The 20,634-nt window shown below is 45.8% G+C and overlaps 1 protein-coding gene across 1 annotated transcript in view; it reads left to right on the top strand.

Annotated features, from left to right (window-relative positions):
- The window catches only part of aox6 (aldehyde oxidase 6), a gene marked incomplete at both ends in the record, with an annotated part of 210,658 nt that overhangs the window by 174,162 nt on the left and 15,862 nt on the right, over window positions 1-20,634 (top strand). Inside the window, 6 exons of the mRNA XM_084324231.1 lie at window positions 400-627; window positions 13,233-13,328; window positions 14,095-14,223; window positions 15,027-15,101; window positions 19,511-19,563; window positions 20,395-20,509. Coding sequence (XP_084180357.1) covers window positions 400-627; window positions 13,233-13,328; window positions 14,095-14,223; window positions 15,027-15,101; window positions 19,511-19,563; window positions 20,395-20,509 — 696 coding nt within the window. The remainder of the gene's footprint in view (window positions 1-399; window positions 628-13,232; window positions 13,329-14,094; window positions 14,224-15,026; window positions 15,102-19,510; window positions 19,564-20,394; window positions 20,510-20,634) is intronic.

Raw genomic sequence — 20,634 nt, 5'->3', positions numbered from 1 at the left:
AGGGGTGTAAAGTACTTCCTTACAATACTTAAGTACTGTTTTTGGGGATTTGTACTCTACTCGAGTATTATTAGGTTTGTATACTTGTACTTTTACTCAATTACATTTCAGAGAAAAAAAACATACTTTTTACTCCTTACATTTAAAATGCAGACCTACAAAGTAGAAATTAGAAATCGGGGATCTTTGATTAAACACCTGCTATCAGAAGAATAGACAGTCAGAAAAAAAGTTTTTACTTTAATTTTTTAGTACTTAAGTACCTTTAAAAGTAAAAACGTTTTTAACTTTTACTCAAGTGTGTTTTTAGCCAGATACGCTGACTTTTACTTGAGTACGATTTTGAGACGGTACCCATTAAGTATAATTTCGGTGTACTTTTTACACCCCTGATGGCAGATCCGCGAGATCAACATGTACAGAGGGCCGTCCTGCACGCACTACAAGTTCCTGTTCGACCCGGGGAACCTGCTGCGCTGCTGGGACGACTGCAAGCTCAAGTCCGACTACCACGTGCGGCGCAAGGCCGCGGCCCGCTTCAACCGGCAGAACCGCTGGAAGAAGAGGGGCCTGTCCATCATCCCCGTGAAGTACGGCATCGCCTTCGCAGAGGGCCACCTCAACCAGGTCAGCTGGGGGTCAGCTGGGGAGGGCTGTCTCAGAGGGCCACCTCAACCAGGTCAGCTGGGTGAGGGGGGTTGTGGGGGGGGGGGGGGGGGGCGTTATGGAGGGGGGTTGTGGAGGGGGGTTGGCACCGGTAAGTGAATACGGACCACGAGCCTCTCAGAGGACAGAGGACGAACACACGTCAAGTTAGTTAAAATGGGTGACCTTCCCCTTTAACACTTTGATCGCCATGGTTAAATTCATAATTTACCATCCCTAGCCAGCTCTATTTGTCTATGGAGAAGTTCCCCTTCTTCGCAGGGCTATACCTTTTTAAATTCTATTGCTAAATTGACAATATTATGGCCCATTCAATGTCCTATATCCATTGTTCAGGGTGTAGCAACGTTATACTTTTTCATTCACATATTCATACTAAAATATGGTCTAAAGTATAAGTATGTTTTTATCGTTTTCTGCAGCTTTCTCCAGAACTTGATTTATAGCCCCAAATGCATTATATTGATGATCAAATACAGTTTGGTAGCGATCTGTGCCAGATAAAAAATTTCAACTGGAGGTACTTCTAGAAATTACTACGTATCATCTGATGATGACCGGATGGGCGGGGGGTCGTTTATTCCGTGAGCAACGTTATATCATTCACCTAGTGTGGGGCATATGATCATCAGAGCAGTTTATATGGAACACGTTAGAAAATAACGCTGGATCTTACCGTATCTTCCTCGCGCCGTTGGACGATCAGCTTGGAGTAGACAGTTTTCGATTATGGGATGTTGATTTAGATGAACCATTTCCAGGTTGTATAATACTATATACGTCCAAATAACGTTGTTTATTGAGTTAGGGCGAGCGATTGATTATCCTGTGTGTCGAGACGGAGTCCGGCTAACGATCGCGAGTGCCCAGACGAAATATGGATGAGTACTTCCTGTTTGGCGCGTCACTTCCTGTTGGCCGATCTGCCGATCGGCCACCAGATGGCGCTCTTGAACCGTTAGAGAGTTGAGTGGAGATCAGCAGTATATCTCAGGACCCCGGAGGAGAAATATGATTTCGATCACAGATTTTTGAAATATTGATATCAAAGACGAGTTACGGCGTCTTCGGCAGAATGAGCATGGCGAGCAAAGACGAGTTACGGCGTTCCCGGCGATTAAAGTGTTAACAACAGTGACAACACTAATGGTGGTTGTGTTTATAATGTCTTTAACAACACTAATGGTGGTTGTGTTTATAATGTCTTTAACAACACTAATGGTGGTTGTGTTTATCATGTATTTAACAACACTAATGGTGGTTGTGTGTATCATGTCTTTAACAACACTAATGGTGGTTGTGTTTATCATGTCTTTAACAACACTAATGGTGGTTGTTACGAAGGATCAGATTAAACCGAATATATATATTTATTGATTGATATATATTGCATAATATTTGTATATCGTTTGATATCCCTTGTATATTCCTTGTACATATACATGGAATATCCCTTTAGCCTAGTACAGACCATAATATTTCATTCTCCTATTGGACAGCGGTCCACCAGGCGCCATAGCCATACCTCCAAGGTCTGGTTCAAAGTCACCGCCGGGGACTTGCCTGGACATGAACGGTTCTGCGCAAGGATATGAGACAGGAATAAAGCTGGTAGTAATTTGTTCACCTAACGTATAAATACGGCGCAGGTGAATACAGAAGTAGAGTTACCCAATAAGTTGAAGCCTCACCCACGATACAACGTGCAGTGAAGTATGGCCTGTTTGGCCCCAAATAGAGCATTGAGACCGCGTGCGAATTAATAACTGAAGTGTCATAGTTTAACGCTGTACCGTCGAGTTCGACCGATTCTATTAAGTCAGTAATAGTCTAATTGTGTATAGTGTATCGTGCGGCTAAAGTTCTACAGTGACCAGCATCACCAACGTTTCCTCGTACCAGCTAGAGTGCTTATCCAGGCTGGGCTGCTTACCATGGCGCTTTCACCCGAGGGGCCCTAGACGAGGACCGTGTGGATTATGTACACTGGATAACCTACCGACGACTGCATAGCCCTTTTCGGCTGGATTATATTTGCTATTTCCTGTAATTGATGGAGCGGAGAATCGCCGACACCCACAATTGTGTGGGATTTACCCTGTGAGGAGCCACGTCGAGTCCGCCTCTCAGAAGCCTGAGGCCGGCTAGCTTTCTTCCATGCGGAGCTGCATGCTACGGAGAACAGCTGTATTCGTCTGCGGATCAAGATCTTATTGCACCGTCTCCTGTACTTGGAGTCTCCTTATCATCGTTGACCCAGACTCTACTACCGACAAATCCTCTACCCTTGCTGGCTTACAACCGGGGGGACCCTACCAGTATCTCCCGCTATATTACCAGAGTACCATAGATATAATTCCTAAGATTCAGGTTGTATTATTATCTCCTGCGTAATATGAGAATGGACATACGTTATTAATTTGCCTACGCACATTCCTTTGCCTTATAAGCGCATCTAAAGTAAAGTATATTATGTACTATCATTGCTGCTAATAAATACTTAAATCCAGTTTTGTGTGGAACCGAGTCATTGTGGGAAGTGTTCATCATTAGATACCTGTGTACTGTATGGCCAGTAGTAATGTACATAAGACGGTAGTGGTTTAATGATACCATAATTATCAATACAGTCAGGGAATTGTACCCCTCAGTTACAGTGGTTGTGTTTATAATGTCTTTAACAACACTAATGGTGGTTGTGTTTATAATGTCTTTAACAACACTAATGGTGGTTGTGTGTATCATGTCTTTAACAACACTAATGGTGGTTGTGTATCATGTCTTTAACAATACTAATGGTGGTTGTTTATAATGTCTTTAACAACACTAATGGTGGTTGTTTATAATGTCTTTAACAACACTAATGGTGGTTGTGTTTATAATGTCTTTAACAACACTAATGGTGGTTGTTTATAATGTCTTTAACAACACTAATGGTGGTTGTGTTTATAATGTCTTTAACAACACTAATGGTGGTTGTTTATAATGTCTTTAACAACACTAATGGTGGTTGTGTGGCAGTGAAAGGGTTAACAACACTAATGGTGGTTGTGTGTATCATGTCTTTAACAACACTAATGGTGGTTGTAACTGAGGGGTACAATTCCCTGACTGTATTGATAAGTATGGTATCATTAAACCACTACCGCTTTATGTACTTTAACTACTGGCCATACAGTACACGATATCTAAATATGATGAACACTTTCCACAATGAAATCGGTTCCAGTCAAAGGTAATAATCAAATATTTAATGGAGCAAAAGGTACATAGAATATTTATCTTACATTTATCATTTGAATGCACTTGTAAGGCAAATGAGTACTCGTAGGCAAATCAACACTGAATGTCCAATCTCTGGTTACGCAGGAAGCAAGTATACAACCTGGCTCTTAGGGAATTATATCTATGGTACACTTAATGATATAGCGGCATATTCTGGAGGGGGTCCTCCCGGTTGTAAGCCGGTAAGGGGGGTAGGAGAGCCGTCGGTAGTAGACCGTCTGGTCAACGATATCTATGGAGACTTCAAGTACAGAAGACAGTGCAATAGACTCTTGATCCGTAGATGAATACACCTTGGTTCTCTTGTAGGCTGTAGCTCCACAATGAAGAAGAAGCTAGGCGACCTCAGTCTCTCTGAGCGCCGACTCAACTTGACTCCTCTCGGGGGGTAAATCCAACACTCACAGGCGTCGGCGATTATCCGCTCCACAAATCACAGTACCAAAGCAAATATATATTCCAGCCGCATAGGGCTCAGCAGTCGTCGGGTAGGTAATCCAGTGTACATGTCCCTCGGTCCTCGCCTAGATCTCCTCGGATGAAAGCGCCATGTGGTCGGCCCAACCTGGATAAGACTCTAGATAACACGAGGAAGCGTTGGAGATGCTGGTCACTTTAGAACTCTAACCGCACGATGCACCATACACGATAGACTATTATTACTTGATAGAAATACGTCGCACTCGACGGTACAGTGCCAAACTCTGACAATTCAGTTATTAATTCGCACGAGGTCTCAATGCTATTCTAAGGCCAAACAGGCCATACTTCACCGCACGTCGTATCGTGGGTGAGGCTTCACGTTCTGTTACTAAGTTGGGAAGAAGGGTAAGGGACTTCTACATTTACTTGCGCCATATTTATATGCACGGTGAACAAATAGTGCCACTCTCCTTTCGGTAGCCGTATCCCTGAGCGGAGCCGGGGCTAGTACGGACATGTCTCGTCGGTACCTTTGAACTTGACGCCAGGGGCTGGTCCCCTGGCGCCTGGTCCTTTGTCCAATAAGAGAATGAACTATTATGGGCTATAGTAGGCTAAAGGGATATTCCGTGCATATGTACAAGGAATATACAAGGGATATCAAACGACATACAAATACTATTCAATATATATCCATAAATAAATATATATATTCGGTTTAATCTGATCCTTCGTAACAGCCGCACCCTAATTAGTCCCACCTAATTAGCTAAACAGAGACAGATTAACCGCACTGTCCACTACTCAATGTCCGCTGTGAGGGTCAGTCAGTTCACAAAGTCATGGGGTCATGGTCGTCATCGATAGTATCGGGGAGCCTTGGCAGTTCTATTAGCCTCGCCACGGGTCGGGTGTAGGTCCGCCCTTGGACGAGCACTTCAGCTGCTCGGACCTTCCCATCGGCACCGGTGATCACTTTGCTTACGCGGCCAGCCGGCCACATAGCTCGGGGTAGTGACTGGTCGATAATCATGACGACTGTTCCTTCTGTCAAATTGTCTCTCTCTTTCACCCATTTCTGGCGGGTCTGTAGAGACGGTAGGTAGTGGAGTAGGAAGCTGTTCCAAAACTTGTCAGCCAATACTTGACTGTACCTCCACATTCTTCGGCCGTTCGCTTCTTCAGGCCTGTACATTGTCTGGGGTAGCGCGGGGTCCAGCCGCCCCATCAAGAGTGTGTTGGGGGTGACTGGGTCGACATCTGCTACATCACTTGAGACGTAACCGAGGGGCTTTGAGTTCAATACTCCCTCGATCTCCGTGAGGACTGTCATTAAGACTTCTTCCGCCACGGTCTGGGCCCCAAGCACGGCGTACAGGGCTGTCTTTATAGAACGTACTTCTCGTTCCCAAGTTCCACCGAAGTGAGGTGCGTTCGGGGGATTAAACTGGAAGTCAATCTGGGATGGAGCGAGGTGGGTCTTAAGTTCTGGGCCCATAGCTTGGAAGCTCTCTCTCAGCTCTCTTTCTCCGCCTTTGAAGTTTGTCCCGTGATCAGACAATAATGTAGACGGTTTTCCTTTCCGTGATGTGAATCTTCGGAAGGCCATAAGGAATGAGTCTGTGCTCATGGTTGGAAGGAGTTCGATATGTATCGCTCTGGTGGTCATGCATTTGAATACAATACCCCACCGCTTCTCGGTTCCTCTTCCTTTCTTTATATACAGCGGGCCGAAACAGTCCATACCGGTGGAGTGAAAAGGCTTGTCGCCGAGTCGGAGGCGACAGGGAGGTAGGTCAGCCATCCGGGGTATACTGGGCTGGGCTCGCCACTTACGACAGTCTAGACAGGTTCGCTGGAAGCGCCGCACTGCTTCTCTCCCTTGCAGTATCCAATAACGACGTCTGATCTCCGCGAAGACTCTCTCTGCCCCTGCGTGGTGCACATCCTCGTCGTATTTCTTTATGATCAGCTCTGTGACCTTGTGTCGGCTGTTCAAGACTATCGGGTACTTGACGTCATCCGGTAAGTCTGGGGCTCTCCGCAGACGACCACCCACTCTGATGAGACTATGGGCGTCGCTCTCGGGGGCTAGGTGGAGCAGTCTGCTGTCTGATGGGACGGGCTTTGCTCCCTGTAGACAGTCTAGCTCATCGGGGAACGAGTCTCTCTGGGCTCGTTGTAGTAGAAGAAGTTCTGCTTCTTCGTAGTCAGCTGCTGAAATGTCAGTCGTGGGCTGAACCTCTGGGTGGTGCCACAGAAATGTCTTTAGCTGCGCACTCTGTAGGGTGAGGCAATCGTCTATGTCGGGGTCTGTGGAGACGAGTGTGTTCAATCCACAGAACATAGGTTTCTTGTTTTCGGCCTCCTCTTTACTCGCCTCCCGTGGGGTGGGTGTAGGCCACTCTTCTTCGGGGAGCTTGAGAAACTCTGGTCCGTCACTGTAGAGGTTGTGACGGGTGAGGTCATCCAGGGATATTCCCCGGGTGATGACGTCAGCTGGGTTGTGTTTGGTGTCCACATACCTCCAGCTCGCTACTTCTGTTAACTCTTGAATCTCGGTGACTCTGACTCCCACGAAGACCTTGTATCTGCACGAATCAGACCGGATCCATGTGAGTACTGTCGTGGAGTCTGACCACAAGATTGTTCTTTGCACCGGGATGGTGAGTTCACGTTGAATTAACGTGGTGAGCTGCGCTCCTGCTAGGGCTGCGCAGAGCTCTAGACGCGGGATAGATTGTTGCTTTCGTGGGGCTATTCTTGAGCGAGCCAGGATGAAAGCAGTATGTATTTCTCCTCCCTCCTCTCGGGCACGCAAGTAGGCCACCGAACCGTAGGCTACTTCGGAGGCGTCGCTGAATACGTGCAGGTCCATCTTGCATGTCTCTGGCCTCACTGTGGGTGGGAAGTAGCTGCAGCGTATGTTAACACCTGGGAGTGAGCGGAGTTCCGTCTCCCACTCTCTCCATGTGGATGCAAGGTGTTCGGGTATGGGATCGTCCCAGCCCTGGTCCTTGTCCCATAGCGCTCTTACAATCATCTTTGCCCTGGTGGTGTAAGGTAGAATACATCCCAACGGGTCATATTGTCTGGCGAGTGTTCTGTATACACTCCGTCTGGTGGTCGGTATTGCCGTCGACCTTCCCTGCTCCTTGGTCAGGGGTTTGTGTCTATAATGGAGCGAGTCTGTTTTGAAGCGCCAGACTAGTCCTAGTGTCATTTCTTGGGCTTCTCCTGGGATGGTCGCCATCCAGGTCTCGCTGCTCGCTGCCTTGTCCTCGGGGGAGAGGCTGCGCAATACTTGCGGGTCGCTGCTGGCCCACTGCCTGAGATCAAAGCCGCCTTTGATCAGGGAGGCGCGGAGCTTGAGTAGAAGAGCCTCGGCTTCTTCTGGCGTCGAGACGCTTTGTAAACAGTTGTCCACGTAGAAACTATTTGTCACACTTTGTCGGACCTCTTCATCTGCTGCTGGGTCCTCTGCGACGTGTTTTTGTAGTGCAAACGTAGCACAGCATGGGCTGCATGTGGTTCCGAAAGGGAGGACTTCCCATTGATAGATGGCTGGGTGCTCATCTCCGATCCTCTCTCTCCATAGGAACCGCAGCAGGGGCTTGTCCTCCTCCACTAGTCTCACCTGCAGGAACATCCCTTTGATGTCGCCGCTGATAGCCACCTTGTCCTGGCGGAAGCGTAGTAGCACGCCTAGTAGAGAGGGGCCGAGTGTTGGGCCGGGCAAGAGCTCTTTATTCAGATTTTGTGATCCGATCTGGTAGCTGCAGTTAAACACAATACGATCCTTGCCGTTGTGGTGGACCTTGTGGTGCGGCACGTACCATGATTCGGTCGTCTGATCGGCCTCTTTAATGTCAATTTTCTTTATGTGTCCCGCTGTGATTAGCTTGTTAATCTCAGCGCGGTACACAGTCTCTTGAGCGGGGTCTTTGGCTAGGCGCCGCTCTGTGTTCAATAGATACCGCTCCGTCGCTTCTTTTGTGGCGTGAAAGGTGGGCATTCCCTCTCGCCTCAGGAGTGGAGTTGCGTATCTCATCACTCCGTTGACTGTGACTCTCTTTGTCCCTTGCTCGAGGAGGGCTATAGCGTAAATATCTTCCTTAGAACGAATGTCTTTTTTTTCGTTCTTAAAGGGCATTGTCTCTAGTGTCCATAGCCTCTCGACATGCTGCAGGAGAGTGGTGTCTTCTTCTGTCACTCTGGAGTGGAGGCAGCTAGTGGCTGCTGTTCGGTTAAGAGACTTGGCGAGGGGGCCTTGTAATGTCCATCCTAGGCGGGTCTCGACTGCTGCAGGACAACCTCTGGGTCCTGTATGGACCCGGTCTATCGGGACGATGAGGTCTGCATGGTCGGAGCCCATCAGCAGGGTCGGGGTGGCACCGTCTATGAGCGGGATAGGTAGTTGACGCAGGTGCACATATTTATCCATCAGCTTGGCGATGGGGTAGGTGTACTGCGATAGTCCTATTTCTTGGCTGGTGAAAGCATTAGTAATCCTATACCGTCTCTCTGGCTGCCCGCTTGCTGCGATAGTGAAGGAGACATTCTCGCCCTTTATCGTCTTTAGATCTCTTCTTATTGTCCGAATCGTCATCTGGTTTTCGCTCCCCCGCAGCCCCAGCTGGGCCGCAGCGGACGCGAGGAGAAGGGTCTTCTCTGACCCGTCATCAAGGACGGCGTAAGTGTCCATGACCTTATCTTGGTAACTCAGTGTTACGCGGACCACCTTTAAGAGCACCTGGGCGCCCCCGCTGCTAGCGGGGTCAATGTACATAACACTTGCCTTTGTGCTGCTGGATGGTGCAGGCTTTCTTCTGTTACTGTCGTGTAGGACATCTAGGTGGGCTCCGTCACACCGACTACACCTCTTCTTTAGGCGGCACTCGGCTGCCATGTGACTGCGCGCACATCGGTAACAGCGCCTGTTGGACTTTATCCAGTGACTCACTTCTTCAGCGGTCATCTTCTTGAACAGGTCACATTGTGACAACCAGTGTTCCTTTTCGCAGTACGGGCACACCATCTTCCACTTCTCTTTCATCGAGGGGGTACTGTGGTTCTTGCTGCTCGGTACTGATTCTGATTGGTGCATGACAGTCACCAATCTTCGGCCATCGTTTGCTCTCCTAGGTCCCTCTCTGGAGCTTGGTGTGCTCCGCACGAACGTATCCAACCGTAGGCTGCTGACTTCTCTCGCCAGGAAGTCGGCTAGGTCTAGGAGGGATGGCTCGGGACCGTTAGGATCACGGTGGTCTCTTTGCCGCCTGAAGCGATCCTGTCGGGCGGGCGGCAGCTTCTCTAAAATCCTCTCGACATTCGAGTTTGCGTATAGTTCGTGCATACCCTTTTCTCGTTGCGCCCCCAGCATCCCTACCAGGGATTGTACTTTGATAGACAGGTCGTCTAGTGAGCGATTGTCTGTTGCTGGGGGTAGGCGGTCAATATGCCTTATCTCTTGTATTACGTAATCCCATATACGTCCATATCTTTGGTCTAGTGCTGCTAGAGCCGCGGTGTATGGGGTCGTAGAGGTGGCATAAGCTAGCGCTATGTTGTGCGCTCTGGGCACTTTCAGGTGCTTCAATAGGATAGCATACTTGTGGCGTTCATCAGCTACATCCACCATCATTGTCTCTAAGCACATCCGTAGCTCCGTGTACTGTGCTCGGTTCTCATGGGTGAAGTCTGGAAACGTCGGTGTGCCAATGTATGACGCCGTGGATGGCTGGCACATCGGTGAGCGTTGGAAGAGAGGCCTCCTAGGCGAGTCTCCTCTTACGCCTCTCGGTGGGCTGGTACCGGCAGGGTACCATGGCCCGCTGGTCCAGGTGCTATTCCTCGGGACTGGTCGTGCGTCATGCTCACCCGTTAATAGAGTCGGGGGTCTGTAGCGCAGAGCCGCGGGGGTATAGCCTGGGCTGTACTGGACCTCCTGGTCCCGTGGAGCCCTGTGCTGCTGTCGGGCCCGACTCCTCCTATCCCTCTTCCTCCTCTGTCAGGTCATCTAGATCCTGTAGTCGTCTATTTAGCCTCTCCGCGGTGTACGCCGTTCCTTCCTTGTAGCTGGGTCTCACTGGGACCGGTCGGGGAAGGGGTTCGGAGGGGGGCATAGGCTCTCTCTGGTGGTCGAGCTCAGGGTCGCCCGATCGGCTAGGGGAGGGTGCCCTTGACCCGTGTCTTGACGAGGCCCTGGAACCCCTTGTGGAGGGAGGGGGTGTTGCCCTGGCGATCAGCTGCTCCACCAGCTGCGCTCGCAGTCTGTCGCGCTCGGCTTCGCGCTTGGTGAGATCTGCTTCTCTTTGGGCACCGGCAGCGGCACGCTGGGTGTCGGCCCGGTCTCTTGCCATATTCTCTTCCGTCTGAAGGCATCTCATCTCCAGACGTATACGCTCTTTGTCGCTCCGTTGCTGCGCCTGAATGCGTTCTCTTTCCATGGAAGAATGTTCGCGCTCACCAAGCGTCTGTGCCTGGAGCCGATCGCGCTCTGTGGAGGCTGCTAGGCTGGCGAGGAACGCCTGTGCCAGCATCTTGTCCGCCTCGCTGGGGGAAGACGCTGGTTGAGGTGATCCGCTCCTGGCAGTACTCGTTGGGGATGCGTTCTCCTGCGGGGAGTCCTGGAGCTCCATCTCCTCGGCGCTCTCCTCATCTTGTTCCGTGCAGAGCTCCATCTCTGGAGGGCTGCCTTCCTCCCGGAGCTCTCCGGGGACTACTTCCTCGGTCTTGGCGGGGGGCAAAGTCGTGTCAGTTCCCTCCTGGTCCCCACCGTGAGCTTGGTCAGTTACATTAGAACCCACTAGGGCCTCTGTGGTCGGGGTATCCTGGTTGATAGGGTCGGACATAATTTTACTTTCTACTTTTACCGCGTTTACCGTTTGTAGAAGGCTAGGTAGTATACTGGCAGCGTAATCCTCTAAGTACTGAGGTGGCTGCCGTCTACGCTGCGGGCGTTCTACTTTAGGAGGACCGTTTCGTGGAGTGTTCATCATAGGCCATTTCAATATTAATACCACTATATTAATATTACACTAATTACCATCCGGCTCGAAGGACCAATTGTAACTGAGGGGTACAATTCCCTGACTGTATTGATAAGTATGGTATCATTAAACCACTAACGCTTTATGTACTTTAACTACTGGCCATACAGTACACGATATCTAAATATGATGAACACTTTCCACAATGAAATCGGTTCCAGTCAAAGGTAATAATCAAATATTTAATGGAGCAAAAGGTACATAGAATATTTATCTTACATTTATCATTTGAATGCACTTGTAAGGCAAATGAGTACTCGTAGGCAAATCAACACTGAATGTCCAATCTCTGGTTACGCAGGAAGCAAGTATACAACCTGGCTCTTAGGGAATTATATCTATGGTACACTTAATGATATAGCGGGATATTCTGGAGGGGGTCCTCCCGGTTGTAAGCCGGTAAGGGGGGTAGGAGAGCCGTCGGTAGTAGACCGTCTGGTCAACGATATCTATGGAGACTTCAAGTACAGAAGACAGTGCAATAGACTCTTGATCCGTAGATGAATACACCTTGGTTCTCTTGTAGGCTGTAGCTCCACAATGAAGAAGAAGCTAGGCGACCTCAGTCTCTCTGAGCGCCGACTCAACTTGACTCCTCTCGGGGGGTAAATCCAACACTCACAGGCGTCGGCGATTATCCGCTCCACAAATCACAGTACCAAAGCAAATATATATTCCAGCCGCATAGGGCTCAGCAGTCGTCGGGTAGGTAATCCAGTGTACATGTCCCTCGGTCCTCGCCTAGATCTCCTCGGATGAAAGCGCCATGTGGTCGGCCCAACCTGGATAAGACTCTAGATAACACGAGGAAGCGTTGGAGATGCTGGTCACTTTAGAACTCTAACCGCACGATGCACCATACACGATAGACTATTATTACTTGATAGAAATACGTCGCACTCGACGGTACAGTGCCAAACTCTGACAATTCAGTTATTAATTCGCACGAGGTCTCAATGCTATTCTAAGGCCAAACAGGCCATACTTCACCGCACGTCGTATCGTGGGTGAGGCTTTACGTTCTGTTACTAAGTTGGGAAGAAGGGTAAGGGACTTCTACATTTACTTGCGCCATATTTATATGCACGGTGAACAAATAGTGCCACTCTCCTTTCGGTAGCCGTATCCCTGAGCGGAGCCGGGGCTAGTACGGACATGTCTCGTCGGTACCTTTGAACTTGACGCCAGGGGCTGGTCCCCTGGCGCCTGGTCCTTTGTCCAATAAGAGAATGAACTATTATGGGCTATAGTAGGCTAAAGGGATATTCCGTGCATATGTACAAGGAATATACAAGGGATATCAAACGACATACAAATACTATTCAATATATATCCATAAATAAATATATATATTCGGTTTAATCTGATCCTTCGTAACAGTGGTTGTGTGGCAGTGAAGCGTGATTACATATGCACGCCGCATTTCTCGGAGACGCTCTCTGATTGGCCGACGCCTGATTCTACACTGGTTAAGTTTAGGCACTCTTCGAAGTTGGTTAAGGTTAGAGTTTGTCTTAGAGCATGGCGATAGAACGCCAGGTAGTTTGCAGGATGTTTGACGAGGAAATGGGCAAAGACACAGCTCGTCACGGATTGGGCAAACGCGCCAGTGGCCAATCAGAGAGCGTCAGTCAGTGCCAATCAGAGAGCGTCTCCGAGAAATGCGGCGTGCATATGTAATCACGCAGCAGTGAAAGGGTTAACAACACTAATGGTGGTTGTGTGTATCATGTCTTTAACAACACTAATGGTGGTTGTGTGGCAGTGAAATGGTTAACAACACTAATGGTGGTATGTCTTTAACAGGCTGCAGCCCTGGTCCACATCTACAAAGACGGCTCGGTTCTGGTCAGCCATGGTGGGACGGAGATGGGACAGGGCCTCCACACCAAAGTACAACAGGTAGCTACATCAGCTGATGTCACTCCAACAGGTAGGCTACATCAGCTGATGATGTCACTCCAACAGGTAGGCTACATCAGCTGATGATGTCACTCCAACAGGTAGGCTACATCAGCTGATGTCACTCCAACAGGTAGGCTACATCAGCTGATGTCACTCCAACAGGTAGCTACATCAGCTGATGTCACTCCAACAGGTAGGCTACATCAGCTGATGATGTCACTCCAACAGGTAGCTACATCAGCTGATGATGTCACTCCAACAGGTAGCTACATCAGCTGATGTCACTCCAACAGGTAGCTACATCAGCTGATGTCACTCCAACAGGTAGCTACATCAGCTGATGTCACTCCAACAGGTAGCTACATCAGCTGATGTCATTCCAACAGGTAGCTACATCAGCTGATGTCACTCCAACAGGTAGGCTACATCAGCTGATGATGTCACTCCAACAGGTAGCTACATCAGCTGATGATGTCACTCCAACATACAGTACAACAGGTAGACTGATGTAGACTGTCATTGTTGGGTGGTTGCACAATTTGAAATTATTTTGATGTTATTTAAATAAATGTAAACTTGGCCCCATTTAGTTTGAGAACCGCTCATATAAACAAATGCGAGCTGTACAAGACCAGAGAGGTACTGTCCAGGGAGAGAGGAAATAACTATTCTTAATTTCTTAATTCACTAGTATGCAGGGTTCCCATGGGGTCTTAAAAGTCTTAAATATGATTTTGATAAGGTCTTAAACATCTCCCACCAGGTGGCCAGCAGAGAGCTCCATGTCCCCATCTCTCTGATCCACATCAGTGAGACCAGCACCAACACGGTGGCCAACACCTGCCCCTCCGCCGCCTCCTTTGGCACCGATGCCAACGGCATGGCTGTCAAGGTAACCGTCTTTTTGTTTCCTTTACATTTAACCTCTTAACAGGCACCCAGAAAAGTGGCAATTATTTTACTTGAACTTGAGGACTGCATATTTTTTTTGCAAAGCTTTATACTTTATACTTATAGCACATGCATGAGCCTGGTCTCCTTTGAAAGATAACATTCTGACGTTACTAATTCAAAAAAGGAAAATCACTTTTGGTGCTAATGCAATAGAGTAACAGAGGTCTGAACTTGAGTTGAACTTGAACTTGTGTACACATTTCTTTCTGTAGTGGTTGCAAGATTCCATATTCCAATATTCCAGCATAGAGATATAAGCTGGAAAACACAGCAGTTCCATAGCCTGAAGTCTTATGTAGTACAGGTCAAAATTTGATAAAAATCCGCTCAGAAATTTGTCTTTGAGAGACGTCCGAGTATAACCGACAACAAACAAAAAAAAAGCTTTCCAAAATCCATTTCCTCATCCACCGCCGTGTGTTCTGAAGTCTGATTCACTTCTGGTTTTCGCTTGTCAACTTTCACCTTGTTCCCTTATTCGCTCTCTCTAAACTGAATACCCCTAGCCTGGCTCTCTCTAAACTGAATACCCCTAGCCTGGCTCTCTCTAAACTGAATACCCCTAGTCTGGCTCTCTCTAAACTGAATACCCCTAGCCTGGCTCTCTCTAAACTGAATATCCCTAGTCTGGCTCTCTGTCATAACTCTTTGTTCAGTTAGAGCTCGGATCTCTAAACTGAATACCCCTAGCCTGGCTCTCTGTTGTAACACTTTCTTCAGTTTGTTTTTGTTTCCTCCCAGAATGCCTGCCAGACTCTGTACCAACGACTAGAGCCAATGAGGAAAACGGACCCCAACGGCTCCTTTAAGAGTTGGGTATGCTACATTTAATGATGCTGTGTCGGCAATCAAAGCAAGGCTTATTTCTTTGTCCAATGACTCCAAAGCAATGCTTCAAATATACTTCAGTAAAAGCATTGGCTTAAAGATACAGTACAAGGGAAATAGTGTTTTTCTATTTGATTTGATTTGATTTGAAATCTTTATTTCGAACATGTAAATGAATACAAACTATAAACAATAAACAAAATAAATAACTAACCAAAATCAAAACATAACTCAAACTAAATAAATAACTAAACAAAAGCAAAACATAACTCAATTTACATGTTCGAAAAGGAGTAGGAAGAAGTATACACTTATTTAATCCTTTTCCACTACTCAAATGGAATTAAAACATTTCAAAATAAATATGTATATGCAAAAAAGAAATAAAAAAATATATATGTAAAACATGAAAGAAATAAAATAAAATGTAAACTCCCGTGAATATCAAGTCCCTTCCTCATCCCTGTACCTCGTGAACATCATTTCCTTATAAATCAGTTTGAATTGTCTCATATTTGGACATTTGGCACCACATTCAGACTGTTCCACAGTTTCACTCCACATATTGAGATGCAGTGTCTTCTCATGGTAGTGCGTACATTAAGAACTTTTAAATTGAGTTCTCCCCTCAGATTATAACCCCCCTCTCTATCTAATTGCATTTAATTTTTTACAGGGGTATATTGATGTAAAATTACCAAAAATTTTAGAACTGTTGTGAAAGCAGTTGGAACGAGATGCAAAAGACTGAAAATTGACACATTGATCCCCCTCACTACTTACACACTACTTACACAGCTTTGTTTACACACCTGCAACCGTCACCCAGCCTTTCAACTGTAATTTGACTGTTCTGCTTCATGTCATTTTATTTAGTTGTTCGTTTGATGTGTGTTTTAATGATACCTCCATTTGTCCCCTTTCCCTGTTACCCTTCGAGAGGATAATTTGTCCTCTCACCAGGCCGCCATTTGAAATAAAAAAAATTCTTAATTGACTTGCCTGGTTAAATAAGAAAATGAATAAAAAGCATATATAGTGTCTAGTGAACAGAAGGCCACGCCCCCTCAGTCTACTGAGAGTTAATCATCTATAGTGTCTAGTGAACAGAAGGCCACGCCCCCTCAGCCTACTGAGAGTTAAGTAAGAGATAATGTATAGCTACGAGGTAATTGGCGCAAAATAATTGACCGACACAGAGTTTAGAATACCGAGGCGCCTCGCCGAGGTGTTCTAAACGTCAGTGAAGGTCAATTATTTTGCGACAATGACCGAGTATAGCTATACATTATCCCGCTTATTACATGTACATGGCTAACTTACTAACAATATATATACCTAATTCATTTTACACCATCGACAAGATGAGATCAAATGCAGACGCAGTTGTTCTGTGGCTCTGTCAGCCCAAATAAAGTGATTATTATTATCGCCGGCAGCCGGCAGGTGTGTCTGATTGCACTGATGCAGTGTGTGTCAGTGGGCTTGATTGCTCCAGCTGCGAAAAGCAATGTAATAATCATCTATAGTGTAGTGAACAGAAGGCCACACCCCCTCAGCCTACTGAGAGTTAATCATCTATAGTGTCTAGTGAACAGGAGGCCACGCCCCCTCAGCTTACTGAGAGTTAATCATCTATAGTGTCTAGTGAACAGGAGGCCACGCCCCCTCAACCTACTGAGAGTTAATCATCTATTCTATAGTGTCTAGTGAACAGAAGGCCACGCCCCCTCAGCAGCATCTATAGTGTGTAGTGAACAGGAGGCCACGCCCCCTCAGCAGCATCTATAGTGTCTAGTGAACAGGAGGCCACGCCCCCTCAGCAGCATCTATAGTGTGTAGTGAACAAGAGGCCACGCCCCCTCAGCAGCATCTATATAGAGCAGGGCTATTCAACTGGCGGCCCGCGGGCCAGATCCGGCCCGCGGGATGATTCTGACCGGCCCGCCAAAGATTACATGATAATAAAAAATAATAAAAAAAAATAAAAAAAAAATATTTTTTTTAAATATTTTTTATTATTTTTTTTTTTTTACTTTTTTTTTCATGTCAACGTTAACACGCACAATTGAGCCAAAAGTCACTCAATTAATGACAGATTTCATTGATAAATTGAGGGAAAACTTTGCAAGTTGATTTGATGAATTTGACATGTCCAGATAATTGATGCATTTTGTGAGCAACCCATTTGCCAATGTAGCTGCTATTTCCACAAAAGGACAAGAGTTCCTTGCATCACTTCACATTGATGAAGGTCTCCTGCAACTTGAAATAATTGACATGCAAGCATCATCTGCTCTGAAGCAGGCACTTGAGAATGAATCCACCACAACATTTTGGATAAAGTGTATTCATGTCAAGACATTCCCCAAAATAAAAACGCTGGCAATATCTGTGCTAACAATGTTTGGCTCAACATACACCTGTGAATCCAGTTTCTCTCACATGAATGCCATTAAAACAAGCAACCATGCCTCCTTGACAAATGAGCATTTGCATCACTGTTTGCGGGTAGCCCTCACTTCCTATGAACCCTCTTTCTCTGCCATTGCCCAGTCAAAGAAGTGCAATCGCTCTCATTAGATGTGTGTATGTAGGCTAGGCCTGTCTGCCCCCCACCCCCCTGATGTTTGAGAGTTAAGAGTCGACAATAAGTGCTAATAAGATGCTGTGATTTGCTGTTGTTGCACAGACATGAAGCACTTTTTCATAAGCTCAGCTGCACTATAAATGTGTTTTTTTGTTCAAGTGTTGATGTTAGAATGTTCATATGCACATCATGCACTTGTTTGTTTTTTATTTTATTTTTATATTGAAATGTTGAAGAGGAGATGTTGCAGTTGTTGCACATAAATGAAGCACTTTTTTTGAAAAGTATACTACTTTTGCAATGTAGTTAAAGGGGATCTTATAAATGGCCTTTTTCAGTGTTTAGCATTGTTTCCTAGCTATGTGGACTTATATTAATATGATCTATGTCTCTAATTCTCATATTGGCGCATTCTTCCAATTCTCCTCTCACAATATTCACCCTCACTGAACTGAGTCATCTGAAAATGTGCTGATTTGTGATGTCAGAGAGACACTGCTGCATGATAATCAGCTGAGTTTCCACACAGTTCCCACAGTGGTTGGAGCCCAGGCTCAAAACGTGTTTTTGAGTACTTGATTAGAAATACAAAACAATGAATAAAAAAAAAACATATTACAGAGGTGTTCCATAAACCCACAGGAATTGTGTAAAAGTGCCCAAATAGTGAAAGAAATAGTAAAATAGTTCCCCTTTAAATAAAAGTTGTGAAAATGTGGTTGCGTGTTGTGTCAAGTGTACATATATTCATAGCACGGGGAGGCGCCGTGGCAGTCCGGCCCCTGGCCCCTTGGGTTTCTGACAATGTGGCCCCCTGAACAATTTAGTTGAATAGCCCTGATATAGAGTATAGTGAACAGAAGGCCACGCCCCCTCAGCCTACTGAGAGTTAATCATCTATAGTGTAGTGAACAGAGGGCCACGCCCCCTCAGTCTACTGAGAGTTAATCATCTATAGTGTCTAGTGAACAGAAGGCCACGCCCCCTCAGTCTACTGAGAGTTAATCATCTATAGTGTCTAGTGAACAGAAGGCCACGCCCCCTCAGCCTACTGAGAGTTAATCATCTATAGTGTCTAGTGAACAGAAGGCCACGCCCCCTCAGCTTACTGAGAGTTAATCATCTATAGACCTGTTCGCTGTTTATAAACATACCGTGTTCCAGCCAATCAGCAATACCGACTGAGTCACGTGACTAAGTCACCTCGGACCTGCGCGAGCTGCTGCGCCAAAAGAATACGACAGGGCTCTATGGAGAAACCATGGCACTCCCCTGACTAAAAGTTGTTTCAAACGAAAACGGCTGGATGTCATTTTGCCAAATCAGCATGGCTGTGAGTGTGAGTCTTTCACCTTTTACATTATCTAGCTTTGGCATGGATTGATCGTTTAGATCGCTAGCATGGCTAACAAATTTTGCAAATATATTGTAGTCTGCCCCGTTGTTCTGACCAGGATTATGTTCCGTTCTGCCCCCGTGATGCGTGCGCACACTGAGTCTGACGTATACAGCGAACAGGTCTATAGTGTCTGTCTAGTGAACAGAAGGCCCCCTGCTCAGAGAGGATGAGCTAAAACACTTATATCAAAACAAATGACACACCTGAAGCTGAGAAAATTATACTTGTGAGTCGTGACATTAACATTCCACAATAAGCAATTTATGAATTAAAACATCATTGTACTGGATCTTTAAGTCCTCAGAATTGGTCTCTGTGTATCTCTGATCAACGTGGTCAATGTTATCAGTTGTAGTCAGTGTCTTCAATTCATATTTAAGTTAAGTAATATTATTTTTTTAAACTCAGGTCAAAAAAGCATTTTTTGAGAAGATCAGCTTGTCAGCCGTCGGATACCACAGGTATGAAATATGAATACACTGAATGTGAATGATCACTTAATATATAATTAATATATATATATATATATATATATATATATATATATATATATATATATATATATATATATATATATATATATATATATATATATATATATATATATATATATATTATTACTACTTTTATTTTTGCCCCATAATATTCAGATGGTTGACTCATTTACTGCATTAGCGGTATGTTTATGTGATTATCAGAGAACCAAATGATGAATTCCAGTTTCAACTAGTTCTTAGGCTGCTCTCAGGTCAAAGAAGGAACTGAATATCAAATACAAAAAAATAAGTTAACTTTAACATTGAAAAGTTACCCTTTAACTTTGACGTAAAGCTGTATTCAAGATAGTTAGACCTATATGTAAGGCAAAGTACATTTGACCATACTCACATGGTGGCCATTTTGCTCTTATATTCTCTTGGGTTCCAACCCGAGCATGACATAAGATATTCCTTCATTGATCCTCGTGTGGAAATGTGGGCATCATAGCAGCATGGGGGAGGGGGGAGGTACAGGTATGAGCAGGGTAATGGTAGAAAGACATAATATGAGAAATAAATTAACTCTGAATATAAAAATATGAGAAAAATAAACAGTGTAAAAAGTGTGCATGTCTATCAGTTATATTATGTTACGATAAATATAAGCAATAAAGCATTTGAATCTGAATATAGTATATACTATGAGTAGGAGTAAGATGGCCACCATGTGAATATGGTCAATGCTTTCGGTATAACACATGATTTAACTCTATTTTTGTGTTGGCGATGTCCATGTCATGTCTGTTTTGACAGAGGTCCTGACTGCCACATGGACTGGGACAAGATGCAGGGAAACCCGTATTCCTACTACACGTACGGTGTCTGCTGTAGTGAAGTCGAGCTAGACTGTCTGACAGGAGACTATAGGGTATGTATTCCTACTACACGTACGGTGTCTGCTGTAGTGAAGTCGAGCTAGACTGTCTGACAGGAGACTATAGGGCACGTGTGACATCTCATCTCATACCTAATGATGATAATGATATTATAAGA

This window comes from Notolepis coatsorum (assembly GCF_963971535.1).
Source record: "Notolepis coatsorum genome assembly, chromosome: 1".
NCBI lineage: Eukaryota > Metazoa > Chordata > Actinopteri > Aulopiformes > Paralepididae > Notolepis > Notolepis coatsorum.
The sequence above is the reverse complement of the archived record's forward strand: the minus strand, read 5'-3'. Positions and strand labels throughout refer to the sequence as shown.